The 24,421-nt window shown below is 42.9% G+C and overlaps 1 protein-coding gene and 1 non-coding gene across 12 annotated transcripts in view; one reads left to right on the top strand and one right to left on the bottom strand.

Annotated features, from left to right (window-relative positions):
- PROM1 (prominin 1) overlaps positions 1-24,421 on the bottom strand; it is a 136,686-nt gene that overhangs the window by 33,725 nt on the left and 78,540 nt on the right. For 10 of the 11 annotated variants that reach the window (XM_047857004.1, XM_047857005.1, XM_047857002.1 and 7 more), the window contains 6 exons: positions 21,462-21,667; positions 12,220-12,340; positions 10,129-10,192; positions 8,618-8,707; positions 3,279-3,496; positions 1,113-1,187 (listed from right to left, as the gene is read on the bottom strand). In XM_047857004.1, coding sequence (XP_047712960.1) covers positions 1,113-1,187; positions 3,279-3,496; positions 8,618-8,707; positions 10,129-10,192; positions 12,220-12,340; positions 21,462-21,667 — 774 coding nt within the window. The remainder of the gene's footprint in view (positions 1-1,112; positions 1,188-3,278; positions 3,497-8,617; positions 8,708-10,128; positions 10,193-12,219; positions 12,341-21,461; positions 21,668-24,421) is intronic. The other variant, XM_047857011.1, reaches the window with a different exon arrangement.
- Positions 4,805-4,994, top strand: LOC125165099 (U2 spliceosomal RNA). The gene has a single exon (XR_007151984.1). It is a non-coding gene; the product is annotated as a U2 spliceosomal RNA (small nuclear RNA).

Here is a 24,421-nt window from a genome sequence, read left to right as displayed (position 1 = left end):
GGGACACTTAACTTTGTCAGTAGATGAGTATTTAACAGATACCTGATGATCTTTTTATACCCCCTGCTAAAAGACATAGAGGCAAGAATAAAACTGTTCTCTGCCTTTCCTGCAGGCCCCAGCACTCTTGTTGAATCATAATCTACAATCTATTGTGCGCTCAATATATAGGATGAATAAACAGCAATAATTGATAGGCTACCAGGGAAATGATGATGCCCTAGACCAACGTGGTCCCTGCCATTTTCAGGGTTTACACTCCAGTGGGACAATAGAAACATTAAAGCAATAATCACAGTCAGGAGGATGTTAACAGAGAATATCTGCTGTACCGTAGGAACGTATTAAAAAGGGTTTGACTTGGTCAAGATGCGCAGGAAAGGTCTCATTAAGAAAGCGATACCGAGGGGTGCCTGGGTGGCTCAGTTGGTTAAGTGTCCGCCCGACTTGGACTCAGGTCACGATCTCATGGTTCAGGAATTGGAGCCCCGGGTTGGGCTCTGTGCGGACAGTTCAGAGCCTGGAGCCTGCTTTGGATTCTGTGTCTCCCTCTTTCTCTACCCCTCCCCCACTCGCACTCTGTCTCTTGCTTTCTCAAAAATAAATAAACATTAAAAACATAATAAAAGAAAGAGATACTGAATGCTTTAAGTAGTTAGTATTTAGTAGCATAAGTAGTTTGGTGAAGGGGAGGGAGAAAGGAGAGAATGGTGGGCATAGCTCACAGCATGTGCAACTGTGCAGAAGGGGGAGGAGACAAAAGCAAGGGGAGCGACTCCCGGCACAGTGGGAGGGACCTTGCCTCAGAGTCAGTATGGGGTTCAGCACCACCCCTAGCAAATTCTGAATCCCAGGAAGGCGAGATCAGGTTTTGCTTTCTACCTCCAGCATGGTGCTGTGCACACAACAGATGCTTAATCCCAATTTCTCGAAGTGAAATGAGCATAATTATCTGGAAGATAACAGTTATGTCCTTCTTGGCAAACCCCTTTCCAAAGTTTCACTGCTTTTTTGTGGTTACGTATTTTCTTATGTACTTGTCTACTCTTTAAAGTGATGTAAAATAAACTACAGTATAAACTACTGTATGTTTTTCCCCCCACAATACATACCTGTTGAACCAGGCTGGACAAATTTGTTTGAAGAATATCATTAATCTTATCAATTGGCTTATCCAAAGATGGGAGCTGAAATTTGTAAAACAAAACATAAGGCAAAGTGGTTACTCCCAACATTGTGTGTCATAAAAAGGGAGTCATCTTATATCCAAAGTCTCTATAGTCTCTTAAGAGACTTAAGTCTCTTAAGTCTCTTAAGTCCCCAAATCTCTATATTTAACTTGCTTTTGAACAATAGAATATTTATTGGGGGGGATACATTTAGCTCAGGGTGGCCTCTACAAGCATCAAGTTTTAGATGTTTGGTGGGTTTCTGTTGCAGTTAGCTCAAAATGCAGGAAAGAAATTTAACAGAGTGAATGTGGATGCCCTCACAATTTCAGGTACCGAATACTGTTGAACAAAGTAGTAAATAATATGGGCAATAGTTATACTGGTGAGTGGTCTGGAATGAAGTTTCCATTATAGCATCATACCTGGGTTTAAAGTGTTCTGTCTCTTGCCAACACTGAGACAAACATCATGGATCTTCTGACACAATGTACCAAGAAGGACACAATATCACTCTTGTGATACCCCCGGGAAACATGCATAACTCAAATCTAATCACGGGGGAACACCAGATAAACTTAAATCATGGGTCCTTCCATAAAACAAATGGCCTGTGGTCTTCAAAAATGTCAGTGTTAAAAAAGAAGAAGATAGGCTGGGGACTGTCTAAGATTGAAGGGCCTAAACAGACATGACAAGTAAAGACCAGGTGTGACTCTGGACCGGTGTCTAGACGGGATAAAGAAAAACAGCTGTCAGTTTTTTAAAAACATCCACAAAATTTGAATATAAACCATGGACTAGTCAGGAGTCTTGGGTCAGCATTACATGTCCTAATTTTGATAACTGTCCAAAAGGTTGTGTACGTTTAGGAAATGCACGGAAATAGTTAGGGGTAAAAGGACATATTGTCCACAACTTATCGCCAGATGATTGAGAAAAACACAACATGCATCATAGTTTATATGTATACATGATAATGAGTAGACGGTAGATACACAAATGGAGAAACAAAGAAAATATAAGGAAGCAAATGAAGCAAAATGGTGGCAATTGGCAAGTCAGAGTAAAGGGTGAAGAAGTTCTTCTTACCATCCTTGCAAATTTTCTGCATGTTTAAAAAGACAACAGAATAAAAAGTTACCTCCCTCCCCAAAAGACTTGAGTTCAAACAATTTCAATGCAAGTGAAAATCCCAGTCTCTGAAAAGCTATTCAATGGTGACCACAGTGATGGTGGTAGATATGTAGACACAGAGGCTGAAGATGAAGAGTCTGCGTAGTATTGGCCCATGAAATAGGAAGGTGAGAAGAGTAGATTATATATATTAAAATATTATTTTAGAAAAAATGTGGCATGTATATACCGCTATCTCGATAAATTAAAAATCACGAGTAGGTGTGATTCTTTTATCTGTATCTTGGGACTTTATATTTTCAAGATGCTCCAAATTCTTTTTTTCCCCCTAATTTTCTCTTTGGAATAGGAGAATTACTTCTATTTAGATATAAATGGTTAATGTAGGAGGCATGCCCTTTGAAAATATATTTTAATTTTTAGAAGTCTACAAAAACACATGTTTCTTTCTTTTTTTCTTTCTTTCTTTCTTTCTTTCTTTCTTTCTTTCTTTCTTTCTTTCTTTTAATGCCTATTTATTTTTGAGAGAGAAAGAGAGAGAGAGAGAGAGAGAGAGAGAGAGAGCGGGAGCAGGAGAGGGGCAGAGAGAGAGGGAGACACAGAATCCAAAGCAGGCTCTAGGCTCTGAGCTGCAAGCACAGAGCCTGATGTGTGGCACGAACCCACAAGCTGTGAGATCATGACTTGAGTCGAAGTCGGATGCCTAACCGACTGAGCCACCCAGGTGCCCCTCTTTTTTCCATTTAAAGCTGAATTCATTCTGGTAGCTTCCATCAAATCTATTGCAGAGAACACTTAAAAGGGGTTTCCCATTATCCTTCCTCTCCTGCTGCAGCCATGCCCATGTGGCGATCAGATAACCAGGACAGGCTGACAGACACCCAGGCCACTGTCCACTGGACAGGTGTACCCACACTGAGTCCTGCACAGTTGTCCCAATGACACTGCTCTGTAGCAGAGTCACCTCCTCACCTGATCCATGTTGGTGTTGTCATCCAGCTGGCTTAGAGACGTTCTGATGTTGTTGCAAGTGGTAGCCACTGGAGGTACAGAGCACATGGGGTCATTGAGTGATTGTTCCAGGTCCCTTTTAACGTCACTGAGGCTGGTGTTCAGTTGTGCGCTTGATTTTTTCAGCTCCTTTAAGGTATTGTTCACATTCAATAGGGCTTCTTTGGTCTCTTTGATTGCTGTAGGAACACACCTTGCTTTAGAACAGAGGCACCCACTAGGCTGCCAATGGCAAAATTCCTTCTCATCTACCAAGTACCCTAAAGGAACTTGAGGCAAACTTCTAGATGACACTGGAAGGCAACCAGAGGAGCCTAAGAGGGGAATATAGGGACATGCTTGGCTTTCTCAGCCAGCAACTCCAACCAGCTCAGCTTTCCCGCCTGCACGCTTTTCAGACAAAAAGACAGAGCAAGAACCAACTCAGGGACACAACAGGGCATGTAGGTGTAGCATTAAGTGGCCTGCACAGGAGCAGTAACGGCAGGAAAAGGGGCTGTAGCCCCAACAAGATGGCATCTTCAGCCCCGAGCAGTTTTAACACACATAAACACTGATCACGCCCAGACCTAGCTTTGCTAGGAATATTCAAATAGCTGGAATCAAACACAGAGCAATAGTTCAAGAACGTGGTTTTGGATTCAGGCGGGTGTAGGTGCAGATCCCAGCTTTGCTATTTTCTGGTCACCGGAAACTGAATCCTGAATGTTCTTTAGCAATCTCCTCATCTGAAAATGGTGAAACCACCACCACAGTCATCATGAAAGGTGGGGGTCGGATCGATCAGAAGGAGCTCCTCCATGGCAGTGAGTCCATCGGTTCTATGTGGGCAGCCTCACAGCCTAGGACACGTGCTTGCGTTAGGAAATCCTTGATAACTGTTTGCTATCCTGGTTTTTCTGAGCTGTGTAGCTCTGTATTCATGGCCGTGCAAAAGAGTATGGCAAAACACACTGCACATCACACAACACATACCTCACATTTTAATGTGGTTTACCCCTCATAGTCCTTTCCATTTAGAGGTAAGGTAAATTTTTAAGGCAAGAAATAAACAATAACCTAAAATGATGGATAATAAAATAAATTGATGGTCCAGAATATGTGTGTCCATTGAAATGAGGTCTATAGACATTCTGGGTTATGGGCACTATTCTGTCAGACCCGAGAAAGACTCAGAGGTAATAAATATATGTTTTTCCCCAAAGGCTTCGAAGCATTTTATGTCCATAAAGTATCTACTGGATCCGGGAGTCATTCCAGACCTAGCAAGACCACGTATATTATGCATCTGAAGTCACTGGAAAGATATTTCAGATTCTCAATCTTGGTTAATTAGCATTTTACCAGCTCATAGCACATTTCCTTTGTAGGTCCTGATCTGAAGCTCAAATAAGATTTACACAAATCAATATGCATGTTTCTGCTCTCTGCAAAGCCACTAAACACGGAAAGCTGCAAAGAATTTTAAGCAAAAAAATTGTCAAAGCATCGCTTCTCAGCCTTTTGGCTAAGATCCAGCGTAGTATCTGTTCTTAGAAGCTTCGTATCAGATATGTCCCCTGTCCGAGGGTAATAGATTAAATGGATTTTTAGAGCAGGGAGATTGAAGAAGGGTCTCCTCTGTCTACTCCATACATTGACCTGGTCCTGCATTACCTCCAGGAGAGTGACCCCTCAAGGACAAAAATATATTGTCAAAGCAGTTTATTAAGCATACTTTTAAAAGCTCTGGCAACACCAGAAGCTGAACTGTAATTTACTCAGGCTGTCTTAAAGACAAATAAAACTTTAACCCTATTGCAGGAAGCACTGAAGAGAAAAATAAAATCCGCTTTAATTGCCTTTAATCCAAAGAGAATTCTAATTCAAACATTGAAGATTGGGCAAATGATGGGCCACAAGTAAAGGTACATGCCAAGCACATTACATCATTCATATATTTTTGCACAGAATTTACCATCACATAATTTTGGAGCTGGAGGAGATCTTGGAAGACCAATTTTCCAAATGCCTGGCATCATCCTGTGGCCACAGCACACTCGAACTCCAGATTTCTAACTCCTCTCCCAAAGTTACTCTGTGCACAGAAATACCCTACATGGACAGCACAGAAACACCCTACATCTTAACACTCTCAAATGTACCCAAATACCATCTAGTGCAGACCAGGCAACACAGGCTTTATAGGCAGACCCGCATCTGAATCCCAGTCCACCATTTCCTAGGTACCTGGTCTTGGACAAGTTACATCATCTCTGAACCTTACTGTCTTGAGTTGGTACGATGGAGGTGACTCTACCCATTGCACAGAGCTCTTGGGAGCACTAAGAGGGTTTAGGAAAAGTACCTGCTAATGTGGCAGGCCCTTAACACTCAAAAGCTTTCTAAATACTACTTTATAGCCAATCATTTCTACAAAAACTTGCTGTGGACTTTGGTGGTTGGCATCTCGGAAACCATGTCACCTGTCTCCTGTGCTGCAGCAGACTTGTGTTTCAATAACATGGGTCCCACCTCTGGCTTAAGGAGTGGGGCCTGACTACCTCTAGCCAAACCACTTCCTCTGTGTAGCACTGGTCCACAGATGGCCGTAGAAACCCAGATGGCCCAACTGGAGGGAAATCTGGTTGAGGAGGAGTAGTGATGAGGCTGGTGTCAGCCCTCTTGCAACTACAGGGGGAGTTTGCATTAGAATGATACAGGCGTTATAGAGAACAGCTGGGTGGTGAGAATCTCACCACTAGATCAAGCCTTACCTGAAGCCAGATATCAGTTACATGAGCAAATAATCCACTTACTTCGAAGCCAGATAGAGACAGATGTTCTATATGTGTCAGGGAAATGGCACATAGTTACTGAAGAGATATTAAAATAAGACAAGAGAGATGACTGGAGTCATCTGATTGTCAACGTCACAGAGCCAGCCCACATCATCTTCAATCCATTGGTGAAGACATACAAGGCTATAATGAGGGGGTGTGGCAGATCATCAGCAAGAGCAATGCCAGAGATGTGGGCAGTGGAAGGTTGGCATTTTCCAGGAGTGATGGTTCTCCCAGTGAGGAAATGAGGAGCCAATAGATCCTTACCTCCTTCCGTAGTCTGATCCTGGTGGTGATGTAATATTTCCTACTAACCACAGGACGGGGCAAGAGCATGAAGGCTCCTTGACAATGCTGAACCCCCGAATCCACCAACTTTGGAACTGCCATACCTGCAATATCTTGTCCTGTGTGATAGGCTTCCTGTTGTTTAAGCCACTTCAACGATCTTTGGCATTGATAGCACATCAATGGCACCTCCCAAAGATCTCTAAGTATAAGAACTGTCAGCAAAGTTCCCAAAGCAAATGAAAACAACTGTACCCTGATTTGAATAAATAGATATATCCATAAGGCACATAGTTGCATAAAGCAACTAAAAAAAATCAAATGATTACAGACATTAAAAGTAAAAGATCAGGAAGCTCATGAAGTCAAAAGGAGTTGCCTCGCAACTGAGGCAGGACTACGAAAGAATATAATCCATTTTCTACTCTATAACCAGTGAAGTTACAGGATTCCAAACTTGGAAAATGAAGGTAAGGGCTTCAGGCCTTTCTTTATACGTTCCAGAAATGAGAACCTACTCCAGGCCAGACACTCTGCTGGGCTGTCCCCAGACACAAGTTAGGGGAATAGAGACATGAGCGATATCAACACGTCTTGCCCTTAAGGAGCTCGTTGCCTATCAAAGGTGGGGGGTGGGCGGGTAGGGGGCGGTGCTGTAAATACCACAAATGAGCTGTACGTTTAGGGTCACAAGGTAAGGAGCAGAAATTAGGAGGCTGTCATGCTCTGGGCCGGGAAAACGAGACATGAGGTGAAGCGTGCAGAGAACAGAACACTTAGCTGTGGTTTGGTATGTAGTAAGAAGATGTTGGGAAGGTCCTGTGGCACTTCACACAGAGAAAGTACACGCAGTAAAAGGGTCTGGGAGGGAATGATGCCTTTGGAGACCCACAGAAGAATAACACTGAGGTTCATGGCTTGGAATGGAAGGTTTGGGGGCTGGAGGGTTGAGACAAAAAATGATTGGAATGATAGGCAGGGGCCAGGTTTGGAAGGAAGGCAGGAAGGGAGGGAAGGTGGGAGGGAGGAAGGAAGGGGCTACATGTAAAACTCTAAGAAAGGAAGGCAGGAGGCATGGATGCTTGCAGTCACATCCCTTCTCTGGGCCTCAGTTTCCTTGCATTGGTAGGACATGGTTGGTGATGCGGAGAACAGGTGTTGGGCGGTGGGGGGGGGGAGCATCTAAGGCATCAACAGCAGAGGTCACACCTTCAGTTGCAGGTAGACCTTTTGCAGGGCCAAGGAGAGAGCAAGGAAAGACTGATCAGTTGGTTAAAAGTAATCTTACCAACTCCTGGCCTGTTCTGCACATCACCCTGTTTCCATACATCACCTGAGTCTTTGAACTCTTAAGTGGGGGGTGTCAGGGAGGAACGCCAAAACGAGCGGGCATAATTTTCTCACTTCTACCCTGTTCCTTCCTTTGTGGCCAGTCTTCTCAGGAATACTGGCTCATGACAGCCACATTCACGGTGGCTGAATGACGAATGTGGCAAGTAGGTGACATTGTCCTCTCTATGAAATACTAAGCGCAGACATCTCCTCAACATTTGGAAGCGTCTAGGAGAGCTTTGACTCACTGCAATTGAATATGTAGTTTCTTCAAATCCGCACATCTGCTCACTTATATCACTGTCTGTGGTGTCTTAAAACGTGTGCAGATTCTTCTTCCCAAAGGTGTTTTTTTCCAGGGAAAAGGAAAGAGTAACCAATAGACCCCACCCCCACCCCAGACCTAAAATTCTCTAGGCTGCTCATCTTCTATAGCAAAAGCCCACAAGCTTTTTGTGTAAAGGGGCAGAGAATAGATAGTTAGACTTTGTGGTCCACGGGGTCCCGCCAATGTTCAACTCTGCTGTCAGCCGCAGTGTGAAAGCCACCTTAGATGCCACCTCACCAGAGGAGCGGGGCTGCCTTTCTAGAACTGTATTTACGAAAAGAGGTGGCAGGCTCCTATCGGATTCTGCTGTTGTTATTTCAAAGGACTTTGAGATAATGAGTACAACTTCTCAGGCACAAGCTTTTTAAGCAAACAAACCAACAAGCCACACCATTGCCACGGCGTGTGTCTAGACGTGGCCCGTGGGCATGTCCGCATCCAGGAAAAACGAGAAAGGGGGAGCGGGTTCCTGGGAAGCCGGAGACCTCCAGGGGGGATATTCTCTCGCCCATTTCCGGCACGGTGCTTACCTTCTGCCATGGCTTTGATGTCATCAAGCGCGGGGATCACTTTAGGTCTCAGCTGTTCGTGAATTCCGCCTCCTAGCAATGATTTAACATCTAAATCCCAAGAAGCAGAAGGGGCTATGAGGGTAGGATCCACGAATTTCTGCCCCCCACCCCTTACCTGCATTCTCCTCCCCCTGTGGGACTTCCTTTCCTAGAAAGTCATCCATCTGTGGTCTCGCCTGCCCCGAAGGCCCCTTTTTTTCGTCCTCCACCCCCGCTAAGTGCTGATTCTTGCCGAGATTTTCTTCACGCTATTCAAAGTTCCCACACCCGCAGTTCCCATCCCTGCGGACTCGGCATTTAAACGCGCAGGTGTCCCCGGCTCTCCGGAAGTTCAGATTATGCATGTTTAGCCTTTATGAAAGACCTACGTTAGTACCAGTTTTCACTAAGGTAAAGGATTTTTGCTTGGATGAAAGCATCGCTCATTGCTGGTTTTGCAGCGAGATGAGCCCAATCAGAGACAGCAAGAGTGGCGCCCCCCAGCGTCTTCCGCGGGAACCACACCCAGCATCTCAGGCGCAAGCACCAGAGCTCGGAGCCCTGTCTGTGAGCATCTGGGCTGTAACTCCATCAGTCGTATGCATCCGTTAGCAAGATGTGCCCCATGGTATCAGGAAGGCCTAAGAGAGGTGATTTTGGGGGTCTGGGAACGCTCAAAACATTTCCCGTATACATTAACGGTAATTGTTTCTTTGCTTTACGCCATTTTTGGTTTATAAAAGTATTCACAGGAATGCTCAGCATTCGGTTAGCGGTTAGCGCGGGTGGGGGCGGGACCTGTCCTGGAAACACAATGTTGATGAAGTTGAGCTGCAACCGTTATCTCTAATCTTTCCAGCAAGGCCCGGGGTTCCCAACATTGGCACTATCAATGTCTTGAGCTGGATAATTGGTTGTGGGGGCTGTCCTGTGTGTCCTAGGGTGTCTGGATGCATCCCCGGCTGCTACCAACAGGTGCCAGTAGCTCTGTCCCCACCCTCACTGTAGGGACAACCAGAATGTCTCCAGATGTTGCCACATGTCGCCTGGAGGGCAAACCAGCTCCTGGTTGAGAACCAATGAGCCAGGCTGTGTGTGAACTCCTCCTGGACCCGCAGGGACCAGCACTGCCTGCCCCTCGATTTCTGAAGCCCACTAGTTTCTCTGGGGAGCCCACTGCTGTCTGTAACAGGGGACCTGACAGAGACGCATCTCCTCTGTCACAAGGGAAATGAAGAACAAACACTTCTGACTAAAGAAAGCAAAAGCATTTTTACAATAAAAGCTGGGCTTTACTCATCAGGTAACAAACTGCAAACTGTCACTCTCGGGAATTGTTCTCTTTTGCTCCAACTTTCATGAAGACATTGTAGACATCGCACACTTTATCCCTTAGCCCATGTTTTATGGGAGATGGTCATCGCATCTTCTAGCCAAAACAAACAAACAAACAAACAAATGAATTTGAGGCAATTTTAAGTCTTACTCACTATCCAGATCTGAGAATGCCTTTTCCTTAGTGGTGGTGTACTGGCTCAGGATATAGCTGATTTCCTAAAAAAATAAAATAAAATAAAGTAAAATTGCATGAGACCTCTTCTAAAGTTCAAAGCCACAGTAAAAAGAGATTTAACATACAAAAACTATCCTGAATCCAAACATTAAAAAAAAATAAAGCAGGTTCTTAAAGACGCTTATATGTTCTGATACCCAGACTTCCTAATAACACTCCAAAACTTCTTGGCTCAGGAAGCATGATTTATACTTTCTCCTGATTCTGAGAGTCTGGGCGGGGCTGGCTCCCCTGGGGACAAATGGGCCCCTCTCCTGACATGGCCTCTCATCTTCCAAGTGGCCAGTCTGGGTGTTTTCACATGATGGTCCTGGCAGCAAGGGAACGAGAGTGAACACTGCAAAGTCTCTGGGAGCTTGAGGCCAGGGTCACGTGCACTGCGTTCTTCTTGCCATGGCAAGTCACAGGCACAGACCAGATTCAAGGGGTTGGAAACAGATCCACCTCTCTCTCTTTTTTTTTTTTTTTATGTTTATTTATTTTTGAGAGAGACAGAGTGCAGGGCGGGGGAGGGGCAGAGAGAGAGGGAGACACAGAATCCGAAGCAGGCTCCAGGCTCTGAGCTGTCAGCACAGAGCCCGACGTGGGACTCGAACTCACGAAGCGTGAGATCATGACCTGAGCTGAAGTCGGCCGCTTAACTGACTGAGCCACGCAGGCGCCCCTAGTTCCAACCACATTTTAAAAAACCGATACAATATTTAATGTGTTAGTATTGTTTTGGTAGAATAAACTTAGAAGAGTGCATTTCTGTGTGAAAAAGATCCTAGTGGGCTCTGATTAGTGAATTCAACAGGAAGGCATCCTTCTGCACATTCTGGTACCCATCAGCTCAGCATCAATTATTTAAGCTGCTTTCTGCTCAGATATCTTTAAAAACAGTATTTTGTACAGGCAAGACATTAACATGCTTCTGGGATACAGAAAAAAATGTGCCCTCCAGCCATCCTGTTCCCCTTCTCCCCAAAACAACTTCTGAGTGTGCGTGTATGTGTGTGTGCATGCGTGTGTGTGTGCATGTGTGTGCATGCGCATGCGTGTGTGTGTGTGCATGCATGTGTCTCAGTGTCCCCTTCCCGAGGAATTCTACACAACTGTACAGATACTAGCAAATGGGTATTTATAAAGCAGAAAATTTTCATGACAAGAGTAACTGCACACAAATGGCAGGTATTCCCAAAGGAAAGGACAATAGCACCCAGATTTTTCTTTTTAAAAAAATCACTAGGGCGCCTGGGTGGCTCAGTCAGTTAACCGGCTGACTTCGGCTCAGGTCATGATCTCGCAGTCCGTGAATTCGAGCCCCGCGTCGGGCTCTGTGCTGACAGCTCAGAGCCTGGAGCCTGTTTCAGATTCTGTGTCTCCCTCTCTCTGATCCTCCCCCGTTCATGCTCTGTCTCTCTGTGTCTCAAAAATAAACGTTTAAAAAATAAATAAATAAATAAATAAATAAATAAATAATAAAAAAAATCACGAGACCCTTAAGATAGTTAAGCAGTTTTACAATAAGTATTATAATCTTATGTTATACCTTAAAATAATTAAAAACTTTTTTAAAGTTTATTTATTTATTTTGGGAGAGACAGAGACAGTGTGAGTGGGAGAGGGGCAGAGAGAGAGGGAGAGAGAGAATCCCAAGCAGCCTCTGCACTGTCTGCACAGAGTGCAATGTGGGGCTTGAACCCACAAAACCATGAGATCACGATCTGAGCCAAAACCAAGAATCAGATGCTTAACCGACTGAGCCACCCAGGATCCCCTGTTGTACCTTAAAATAAAGTAAAATAAATAAAATAACAAAATAATGACACCAGTTCTGCAATTATGCTTTTATACTCTTTTGAAAATCACTTGCTGGGCCTTTATTTCCTCATCTATAAGATGAGGATAGCACCTGTCTATGCTGATTTACTGGGTCTCTAGACATCCAAAGGGGCTCCCAGATACATACAGGGACTCTGAGAGGCCCAAACACAAAGCATCACGGATGCACAAGTGTGGTTTTTACCGCTGGAGCTCCGTTCAGGAGAGTTCTCAAGTCTCTGAAGTTGCTGTCTGCCAGTTTCCGAGTCTTTTCGATCTGGGCCCTCAGGTGGTGGTTTGCCACAAAACCATAGATGATACCAATGCTGCAGGAAATGAAGAAGAGAAGGGGAGAGCATTCAGTGTGTGACCCGTGGCACCTGTCCAGGCACAGAGCAGCTCTGTAGATGGGAGGGGAGCAGGGCTTCTGAGCAGAGGCCCCACGACGGCGGGACCCTCCTCCCCACCAGGCGCTTTTCCCCTGCCACAGCCTTCCTGCCAAGATCCCATAATCCAACACGTGGGCCACAAAACAGGACTCGGTCCTCTTGGAGGAGGCACATACCTGTTTAAGATATGCTGTTCTGTTGAATAGGAAATCTTATAAATGGAACAATGTTCCCAAGAAATTGTGGAGGAAACAGAAGGAACAAAGGTTATAAGACAGAGCGCGTCAGAGTCCCATTCCTGCACACATGTGAATATGGCGGCGCATCCTCCTGCACAGTGCACGCATAAACGCACCTCCCATGCATACCTCTGCTCCCTCCAAAGGCAGGGATCTCTCTAATTGTCTCTATTAGTTTTATTTTACAGGTTAAAAAGAAACATGAGTTACTTTAGTATTAAAATGCCACATGAGAAGCTGTAAACAAAGCATACATACTGTATCGTTCTATTTTATATAATGTACCACCTCGAGAAAATGATGGTGCTAAAACTCAGTGGTTCTGTTTGGGGAGGGGTGGCTAATGACATCATCTGCACGTTCACGACATGGAAGTTGACGCCTACGTACTTATGATATGGATGCTCCAGTCTATGTAAAATAGACTTAAATAAAAGAGTTTAAAAAACACTATGAAAGGCATTGCTCATGGAAAGCTACTGGACATGAAAATTAAAAACAGAGTTTTCAATTCATCTAAGATGTCTGCATTTGATCACTTTAAGCGTTCTTAATGCTAACTAGTTACTAACAATCTCCTGACTTAAGTTAATTTGACCAGCTGGTTTTTGTGTTGGAGCCTTCCAACATTAAAATGTTACATTGAAAATTGGGAATTACTAAGGCTCTTGTGCATTTCACCACTAGATGGCAGCAAGGAATTACACAAACTCCTAACAGAACAGTAAACCTACAGAAATGTACAACAAATCTTTTGTTTGTAACTATCCAGTGGAAGATGTGGATATGTTTCCAGAACAAAGTTTTGTAAGTAACAGACAAACACTGTGGCCAAGTGCCTGTTTTTTTGCACCCAGAGTCCCATGTTCTCAGGCAACTTCTCCATCTTGGGAAATGGGGATAATCATTCACCCTATATATAGTCACGATTCATTCCAAACAGCATTGGTTCATTGCTGGTCTCGCAAAAAACGTATTTGCCCTGAGCAGTATGACACAGGTACATTACGTTTGCCAAATGAAGCCAAAAAAAGTCTGTAAGAATACACAGTGTTGAAAAGTATTTCTTACGGTTAACAAGTTGCCGTGGAACGTGTACTGGAGTAGGAACATGAGACTCGGGTTCTGGTCCGTCTACTGCCACTAACTTACACCGTGGGAGCTTGGGGAAGTCACTTTCCTTCTCTGAGTTTCAGCCAGTACTGCAAAACTGAAAATTAAACTGGATAAGTACTTCTCTTGTTGCAAAGGAGAGGGGTAATGGATGTCCACAAGCTCTCCAGGACTTTTTTTTTTTTTTAATGTTTATTTATTTTTGAGACAGAGGGAGACAGAGCATGAACGGGGGAGGGTCAGAGAGAGAGCGAGACACAGAATCTGAAGCAGGCTCCAGGCTCTGAGCTGTCAGCATAGAGCCCGACGCGGGGCTTGAACCCACGGACTGTGAGATCATGACCTGAGCCGAAGTTGGATGCTTAACCGACTGAGTCACCCAGGCACCCCTCCAGGATTTTTTCTAAGGTTTGGGTTCATGCGGATGGTAATTTAAAAAAAAAAGCATATTAACAATAATCTGTGCCATTTGGAACGATCACCTTACAATCCATCTTTGCCAGTCTTAAGTCTACCTTTGTACTCATGAGGCAGGCAATATAGCATAAAAGTAATAGTTATCAAATGATGCACCCATGCCAAATGAGGCCAAATGACCCAAAGCAAGGACTTTGGAGTAGTGTGAACAGAAAAATAAAGGAAAGAGTTGGGTTGTAGCAACGCACCAGGTCCAGTTTCAAACATTCCATCCCATGACGAGTCAGTGCTAACACCTGAGTATACCTGCCCACCCCAGCATTTCACGCTGGGGCCCCTTGCTCTCTCTCCCTCTCCCCCGCGTGTCCACATGGTCACCCATCATGCTCCAGACCGATTTTGTCATGTAAGAAGGTAGAACGAACTTGAGAAACACACAGGTCCAAGTCCACTTGGCTTTCACCGAACCCCCTAGACGGAAGAAGAACCTCCTGGCCCCGAACTCCCAGAGCGCTCTCTCTGAAATTCTCATGGGCCATTGCTCACTTCATACTCTATTTTGTCTTTATTTCTACTTGTATTTAATTTCCCTAGAAAGAGGTGGGAACTGCTTCTTTGTCAACTTTAGGTGCACGATGGGTCTCTAGTCCACGGGGTGGGGGGGAGGGGGGGTGCTCAGTGAAAGTGGGTTTAAAGACTGGGCTTTATTTCACTTGATCCATTTAGAAGATTAGCCTTATGTTTGGAGAGTCTTGGTCATAAACTGTGTTCCTTTACTGGATAGATGCCTTTACTCAAAAGATCATCAATCAGTAAAATGAAATGCAATACAACTCTGCAAAACAATACTGAATTTCAATGCAACATATTTAAAAAGACCCACATTTCTGCCAATCAGTTATGAATCCAATTAAAATGAAAGCATTGATCTTTTTTTGAAAAACCAAACTGTCCTACACAGAATTCTGGAATAAAATTCAGCAGCTTTCAGAGCTGATTTTCAGACCCATAACACATTGTAAATCTTATATGAAGGATGGCAAATTCAAATGCCTGCACAGAAACCACAAAGGGCAAAACCGCTTTGAGCTGGGAGGTGGCAGGTGGGGGTGGGGGCAAATGCTCTGCACTGCCAGACTTTCCACTCATTCCAAAAATCCAGAAATCTGTATTCTTATGTAAAATTTCCCCCTTTAAAATATTACCAACTAAAGGATGCCTGGGTGGCTCAGTCGGTTAAGTGTCCCACTCTTGGTTTGGGTTCAAGTCATGATCTCACGGTTCGTGAGTTCGAGACCTGAGTGGGGTTCTGCACTCAGCTCAGAGCCTGCCTTGGCTGCTCTCCCCTCCCTCTCTCTGCCCCTCCCCCACTTGCACTGTCTCTGTGTCTCTCAAAATAAATAAAAAGACTTTATTAAAAAGATAAAATTTTACCTACTAAGGGAAAAAAAAAAACCTCTAAATACTAAGCAGACCAACTGACAGTCTCCATTTGCAATCTCTAATTTAAAACTCTCATTTAAACACAAATAGAGAATAAAGAAGTTATGCTTCTTGTTGCCCTTGATTTAGAAAATCCTATTACGCAATATGTTTTGTTTTCTTTTTTTTGTCTAGTGTTCTGTTTTGAGAGAGAGCACGTGTGTGCGAGTGGGGAGGGGCAGAGAGAGACTCATAAGCAGGCTCCGTGCTCAGTTCGGAGCCCAATGCGGGGTTTGAACCCACGATCCTGGGATCATGACCTGAGCTGAAATCTAGAGTCGGTCACGCGCTGACTAAGCCATCCAGGTGCCCCCTCAATATATTTTTTAAGCAGAAAAAAAATCACATGTGTCAGCCAACTATTAGAATAGGAGAACACTGAGGGAACGGTCTCACACAAAAAGGGGAATCTGGCATTTGACATAAAAAATATTAAGAACATATGCTTTTATGTGGTACAACAAGATCTCCTGAACTTTTTAGGCAAATATAGGAATTTTAATTTTTATTTTTTAATGGACAGACCAATCTTCTCGCATATACACTTAAAAGTGAACTTAAAAGTTTTAAAAACTGAGGTTAACCCTGTAAAATTTTGTAGCAATTTTTTTTACCAATTTCCACTGACTTGATGAAATTAGCCAATAATTGCCAAATAAATGCTCTCAGTCTATAACTGATCTCTTGTTTTTTAAACATAGTTTTTTAATTTTAATTTTATTTTATTTTTTTTTTTTTTAAACATTTATTTTTTTTTTTTTAATTTTTTTTTGTTTTCAACGTTTATTTATTTTTGGGACAGAGAGAGACAGAGTATGAACGGGGGAGGGGCAGAGAGAGAGAGGGAGACACAGAATCAGAAACAGGCTCCAGGCTCTGAGCCATCAGCCCAGAGCCTGACGCGGGGCTCGAACTCACGGACCACGAGATCATGACCTGGTTGAAGTCGGACGCTTAACCGACTGCGCCACCCAGGCGCCCCTAATTTTAATTTTAAATAACTCTCTCTCTCATTCACATCTTGAAAAATCTCATGATTTTCAGGCATGCTCAGTTTCTTTTCTAGAACCTTGTGGCCTCCATGCCAGGAATTGACCATCACAATCCTAATTAAAAAAATGAATTTTGAAAACAGCCATCTTCCTGAAAGAGACTGGAATTCAATTTTCACCATGGCAACTGGAAAAGCTGGTTTGCTGTAGTCAGAAACTTAGAAATATACTGGAAAAATAAATATGGCTATTTGTTCCTCTTTTGTTACTGTCCATAACCTTTTGGAATTCTAAAAAATGCAGCGATGACAAAGTGTAAAAGAAAGAAGGGAGAGGAAACTTGGCTTTTTCTGGAGTAACACACATCTGCTTCAACAGTCTACAGTGAGAGATGGAAATTCAATTCTGCTGATGGTCAAAAAGACTTACACAAACATATGTCAACGTCTATGAATTCTAACATTCCACAGCTGCCTCTGGTAAAGCTCAGAGAGAGAACATGACCACATATATTCCATATGTACTAGGGGACCTTTCCCCTTAACACCTATGCCTTTCTCAATTAAAAAAAAAGATTTAATTTGTTTTAAATAATAAAAAAAAAAGGATGGATGAAAAATAAGAGGACTGAAGATGCATTTAAAAACCAACGTCGGGGGGCGCCTGGGTGGCTCAGTCGGTTGAGCGTCTGACTTCAGCTCAGGTCACGATCTCGCGGTCCGTGAGTTCGAGCCCCGCGTTGAGGTCTGGGCTGATGGCTCAGAGCCTGGAGTCTGCTTCCGATTCTGTGTCTCCCTCTCTCTCTGCCCCTCCCCCGTCCATGCTCTGTTCTCTCTGTCTCAAAAATAAATAAACGTAAAAAAAAAAAAATTTAAATAAAAAAAATAAATAAAAAAAATAAAAACCAACGTCAGTATTAATTGTGATGTAGTGGAATGCCACAAAATGAAATTGAGCCTGATAAAAGGCAAGCAGACTGCTCTGGGTTTACAAAAAAATCATATCAAAAAAAAAAATTTAAAAATTAAAAAAATCGTATCCAAAGATTATTTATCAATAGGACCCGATCTCTGCTGAGGTCCGTGTAAGCCAGAAGCAAATATCTCCTTTTTCTTCTCTTTCTGCCTCCTAGCTTTATTGACATTCTTTCCCCTATTATTTTTATCTCCTATGATTTCGTGGACATACTCTTACTCTCCTTTCTATCGAATTGTAACAGAAATCTTCACTTTCCCTTGGTCTTTAACCTCTTTGGCTAGTTCTGATTACTTTGCAAAGAATATACAGCTAGTATTTGACTCATGATGTTGAAAATACTTGTGAACAAATAGAGGTTTCAAAAGACATCATGATAGTGATTCTAAGTTTTACACTTCCAGCCAAGAAGTTTAAACTTCTAGTGTGAATTTAAAGTAAACTAAGTAATCTCAAATGGCACTCCTTTTTAGAGCTGTCTATAATTCATATATAAATTCAATGTATTATGTAAAATTCGTTTTAGATTTGTCACTTAGCCTCAAATAGGTGATCAATTTTGTTTTAATTATATTGAAATTTGAAGTTATGGGTTTTAACTTAGTAAGTTTTACTTGAGTGGGGAAAAATATCTAAACTGAATGTATACAAGGCTGTAGAATCACAGCATGTATTTTTTAAAAGAATTTTTTAAACTAAAATATCCCTGGGGAGAAAAAAACCACTTATCTAAATTTGTTTGATGGATCTGAGTTCTGAAGAAAAAAAAAACCTGTCACCTTCATTTCACATATAAATGAAAGTCAAGTTTATTTCCAACTTTGTAGCTTTATTGTTAATTATATTTTGGTATTTTAAACATAATATAAATAATTCAAACAGTTCCGGGGGAAGTATGACATATGTGACACATAATTATACGTAATGTAAATAAAAGCCCAATTTAAAAGTAGAAACCCAGGGAAGGAAAAATAAGACAAAAACAGAGAGGGAGGCACACCATAAGAGACTCTTAAATACAGAGAACAGACTGACGGCTGCTGGAGGGCAGGTGGGCGGGGGATGAGCTAAATGGGTGATGGGCACTGAAGAGGGCACTTGTTAAGATGAGCACTGGGTATTATATGGAAGTGATGAATCACTAAATTCTACTCCTGTAACCGTTAATACGCTATATGTTAACTGAGTTGGATTTAAATTTAAAAAATAAAAATAAAAATAGAAACCCAATATAGAATATGTGTTTCATTCAAAAAAAACCTGGGAAGTCCATTATTACATATGTAAACATTTATCTGGGTAAATAGGTTAACTACATGCAACAAAGACTTTTCCTGAAATTATATCACATGTATTTATATCAAGTGAAAACTATTAACTATTAAGTAATCATGTGAACAAGAAGCCCTAATGGCGAGTATTTTTAGATGACACTTTGTCATGTGGGCCTCATTTTGGATGTTCAGGGTATGCCTCTACAGAGGGAGAAGCATGGCTGTCCAAGTCTCTGGATGAATGAAAGATGGAAGTTTTAGGCTTAAAAGAAATGCACAATGATCTCTGCTGGGTCTGACTTCTCTTTGGACTGCAACTAACACTTTCCTGGTAGCTGGGAGGAGGTAACCACTTCCATAGCTGTAAGATCCGTGCATTCCTGAAAAGACTTCAAACACAAAGCAGAGAGACAGGGACATCTGAAATCACCATTGACCTGATCTCAAGCCGCTCTTCAGAATTCAATGTGCAGAAACAAATTATTTACAGACAGAAGTAGAGAGACAGACAGAGAGACAGAGAAAACAAAAATAACTCCCTGGTGGTCAAACAAGGGTGCATGAAATTAGCAATGCATTCACTTGGGTCCTGTTTGCACATAGACCGTTAAGGTCTATTATTTAACTATTTGCAGCAACAGTGTGTCTTTGTTCCAAAAAAAAACGATTGCCCTGGAGTCAGTGGAATGCACTGCCTTTTAAGCTTTTTGTGAAGATTTTGTTTGGTTGTTCAAGTTTAATTTTTGGTGCAATGAAGTCGGTAGGTAATACCTGAGGCATGGTAGGTAATTCAAAAGAGACAAAAAAAAAAAATCTATATGCTGTGAGATGTGATTTCCTTCCTACCCTCCACAACCACCATAGTTCCTTCCCAGGGGCAACCACTGCGTCAGGGTCTTGGCAAGCCTACTACAGAGGCTCTGTGTAAATATAACCAAGTGTTTGTGTCTCTCTCCTTTTTGTTTTTGTCGTAGGGACCATGTTGTATATATACATGGTCTGCTAGTTGCTTCTGTCAATTCATCTCTCTTGGGGACTGGTTCGTATCAGCACTTCGGGATCAGTCCAGTCCCTTCCAATACTGCCTTCCTTTTTTTTTTTTTTTAAGTTTATTTATTTATTTTGAAAGAGAAAGCGTGAGTGGGGGAGGGGCAGGGAGAGAGGAAGAGAGAGCCAGAGAGAATCCCAAGCAGGCCCTGCACTGTCAGCATGGAGCCTGACGCAGGACTCGAACCCACGAACCACGAGACCATGACCTGAGCTGAAGTCCAACGCTTAATCAACTGAACCACCCAGGCATCCCTAGGTATACCGCCTTCCAATGAATGATCACCCCAAAGCGTAGGTCTTACCAGGATCCCACTAATAGCCACAATTGAAGAACTTTTCTTCTTGATTTCCATCTAAAACTTCAGCTGGTAGGCCAGCTTAAATTGTTCTGATTAATCCTGTTTTCTGCTTAAATTCCCGAACATCAGTTATTTAGTGAAACCAGAAAAATCTTACAGCTACCGAGCAAACACGGTGCTTGGAGGAGACAGCGAGGAGGAGGCTGAATGCCAGTCCTCACGGTCTCTGTGCCTCCTTGGGGCCTAGCACTATTCACGTCATAAGCACTTTACTTCTGTCGCTAAATGTCATGACATTCATTGGCTGAATGAATGAGGAAATGTGGAACTATGACCAAATATCGCAACCAGGGGACCCCTAACGTGCAGCACATTCCTCAGCTGAGGATTCTGATTTGGACTCGGCAAAATGCTACTGTCTTAAGAGCAGTGTACTCCTGATCTGTCAGGCAGTTGGAAAGCTGACGGAGCAGAAGGGACCGTAGAAGAAACACATCCTAAATTATGAAGTGTGTTCCAGGCCTCCGCAGAGGGTAGCAGCTTAACTGCAAATTCAGGAAAAGTGGGTTTATTATTAGAAAGTTAATTCTGTTCTACAGTGTTCTCACATTCCCCGATTCAGGGACTGCACCCATCCTTCAGGATCCCTTTGGATGCACAAATCAACAAGCAAATTCTCTGCCTTCTGCAGGCCGCCTGTCTCCAAACAGCTATTTAAGGAAGGAGCTGCTGGGGAGCCTGGGTGACTCAGTCGGCTGGGCGTCCGACTTCGGCTCAGCTCATGATCTCATGGTTCATGAGTTCGAGCACCACGGCGGACTCCGTGCTGACAGCTCAGAGCCTGGAGCCTGCTTCAGATTCTGTGTCTCCCTCTCTGTCTGCCCCTCCCCCGCTCGTGTTCTCTCTGTCTCAAAAATTAATAAACATTAAATTTTTTTTTTTTTAAAGGAAGGAGCTATTGTTCTGCGGGGTAAAGGCTTTCTGCAGGCCAAGATTTATCAGCTCGTCTTCGACACAAACAAGCACCGAAGGGTTGGCTTGGCACCCTGATGACAACCCTAACTTCTGGTTATGGTAACATTGTTTTGAACCACCCCGGACAAGCATTTTTGTCTTCTTCTGTTTTATGGCTGTGTTGTGGTGGTTGTTGTTTTGTATTAAAGGCATGGGCTGAACAGTTCAAAACACAATCAGCTGTCCCCCAAGATTCTACTCGCCTTATAAATATAGAAATCACCAAGAGGGAGACCGCAAAGCACTTCCTCAGGAAGGGCCCATTCTTCTTCTGACGCTGGTGCATCTCTCCACCGCACTTGTTACAGCAACGACACAGACCGAAGCAGAACCCTACCAGGGGCATCAGAATGACAAAGAGCAGTCCCAGGACAGCACAGATGATGACCCCGATTTCATAGTAGATAATCTGCAAGTCAAACAAAAGAAACAGCATGTCCTCTAACACAAAATAACAAGTAGAACATTCCACAGTGTACCTGTTTCGTTTTTTTTAACCTACTTGCCACCATGAGTTGAATCTTAATGTGTGTGTGTGTGTGTGTGTGTGTGTGTGTGTGTGTGTGTGCTTCCATTTTGATGCTCCTTCTTGAAACAGAAGTAACAGAGTGGTACCTGGGTGGCTCAGTCGGTTAAGCAGTTAAGCGTCTAACTTCAGCTCAGGTCATGATCTCACCATTTGCGAGTTCGAGCCCCATGTCAGGCTCTGTGCAGACAGCTCAGAGCCTGGAATCTGCTTCAGATTCTGTGTCTCCCTCTCTCTCTCTCTACCCCTCCCCTGCTCATGTTCTGTCTCTCTCTTCTCTCAGAAATAAACATTAAATATTTTTATTCAAAAAAAAGGAGTAACAGAGATTGGAGTTATCAGAATGTGTAAACAAGTCATTACTATCTTCTTTCAACTCACAGTAAAATGTCCAAATGCAGGGTCAAGTTGCAAATGACTTACTTTAAACCCCAAAGATATTTTGTTTGTGTTTAAATGGTGTAACAAATTTTGGCAGAAATACTTGCATTATGAATAATCTACATGACAGGATGCTTTTCACCAGAAAGACAGGAACAGTAGAAGTTATTAAGAATTCAAAGGAGTTCAGATCAGATCAATTAATGACAAACCCACAGTTACAAAAGAATCTGGAATATATCTAAATTTAGGAAAAAAGCTCAGACTTTCTGAGTCAGATATGTTAATCACTGGCCACTCACTTTGTTTCCGTATCCGTATGCTGGGAGTAATAATACGCATCTTGTAAGGTCATTGTGAACATTACAGATAGTGTCTGATCAGTGATAACGTGTCAGGGGAAGTATGTGGCCCAGAGCAGACACTTAATAAATGGTCTTTTCGTGCCGTGTGGGTGAGGCTGGGCTTGTCGGCCCGTGTCTCAGACAGTTCCCTACGTTCCTAGGAACTAGCACGGCTTCTGGATACAATCATGTGACCTAAATATATTTTTATAATCACTGCTGGCTTTATTCTGGGATAAAAAAAAAATTAATGCCCCTGGATGACAAAACTAGAGCTTACTGCAACTCATGTTTCCATAAAGCAAGACATTTTTTAAAGAATGACAATTATAGGCTGGCTGTTTACAACTAATGGACTGGCTCGCTAACAACAGATTCTGAAGCCAAGCTGAGCGAAGTAAAAGAAGACACAAGTGTTGTTCCTAGAAACAAATGTGAAGTCTTAACACTGAACTGAGAGTCAGAAGACCTGCTTTAAATTACACGGGGTAGGGGCGGGGGAGGGCTTCTGGTTCCCTAAACCGGAATTAGCATTAAGGTCAAAAGCATATTGTGAGGGTCAGATAATTAAACGATTGAATGTGAAAACAGCCAGCCAAGTGCCCAGCACACAGCAAATATTCAGTCAATAGTAATTAAGTCTGTGGACAAATGCCTAAGAGGACCGAGGTGCACATGACACCTGAATATTATGTACTTTGAGATTAAGGATAAAATGCTAAAAAAAAAAAGTGGTTGAATTTTTCATTCATTCATCAAATACATGCTCCCGCTTAAACCAAGCCCTACCCTATGGCCACAGAGAGTCATTACCTACTGGTGCTTGTAACCTGCCCTTGAGGACCCACATCATCGGCCAATTGAGATACTCCAAACTCTTATTTCTCTATTTCCCTATCATTTCCCAGAAAATGATCTAAATTATTTACTATTTTGAAAATATTTTTTTAACATTTATTTATTTTTGAGAGAGAGAGAGACAGAGCATCAGCGGGGGAGGGGCAGAGAGAGATGGGGAGACACAGAATCTGAAGTGGGCTCCAGGCTCCGAGCTGTCAGCACAGAGCCTGACGCGGGGCTCGGACCCACGAGCGGTGAGATCATGACCTGAGCCGAAGTTGGATGCTTAACTGACTGAGCCACCCAGGTGTCCCAATTATTTACTATTTTAAAAGGGATTTAAAATCCTTTCTGAGTCCAGAAGACACTGAACACAAATGCAGGAGAGAAGGTGTTTTCAAAATGTTCTAAATGCACTATGTTTACCTCCAAGTACAATTTTCACACTTTATACACAACCTCTCCAACGTTACTGACTCAATATTATGTCAAACAGTATCAGGGTCAAGGTATATGTCATCTCAAGAGTTCACTTCTGGGTGAAGTCTGGCCAAGGTCTGGCAAAGACCTGAGTTTCTGATATGCCAGGATCTCCAGAACACTGTGGATTATGAGGAGAAGATCAAGATGGAAAGTTGCTGAGGTGGGTCGCTATTCTTTGGTGAACTACTAAAACTGGAAGAGAAGACTGATGACGATTCCATAAACAAAAATGAAAGGAGCTATTTAAAACACCATCACAACGGAGACGACAGTGGAAGGACAGGAAGTTCTGGCAGAAGCATCTCATACCCCTTGGCTTTAGACAGAGTCACGAGAAACAGCAAACAAGGACTTTACCTTCAGGGTCAAGACTACATTTTCTGGCTGTGGAAGTCAAGGCAGTGGAGGAGTTGAGGAGAGTAAGGCAGAGGCAGCATGCATCAAGAAAACAGAAAAAGTTACATGAGTGATTAACCACAACTGAGAACATTAACATTCCATACAGCGCAAATCAAGTGAGAGGTTGATCCACACAAGCCAGGAACATAAAACTTGAGTGTTTATTAGAGAAACAACTGGAATTTACATT

The sequence above is a fragment of the Prionailurus viverrinus genome, chromosome B1 (assembly GCF_022837055.1).
Source record: "Prionailurus viverrinus isolate Anna chromosome B1, UM_Priviv_1.0, whole genome shotgun sequence".
Classification (NCBI taxonomy): Eukaryota; Metazoa; Chordata; class Mammalia; order Carnivora; family Felidae; genus Prionailurus; species Prionailurus viverrinus.
This window is presented reverse-complemented; position numbering and strand designations above follow the sequence as displayed.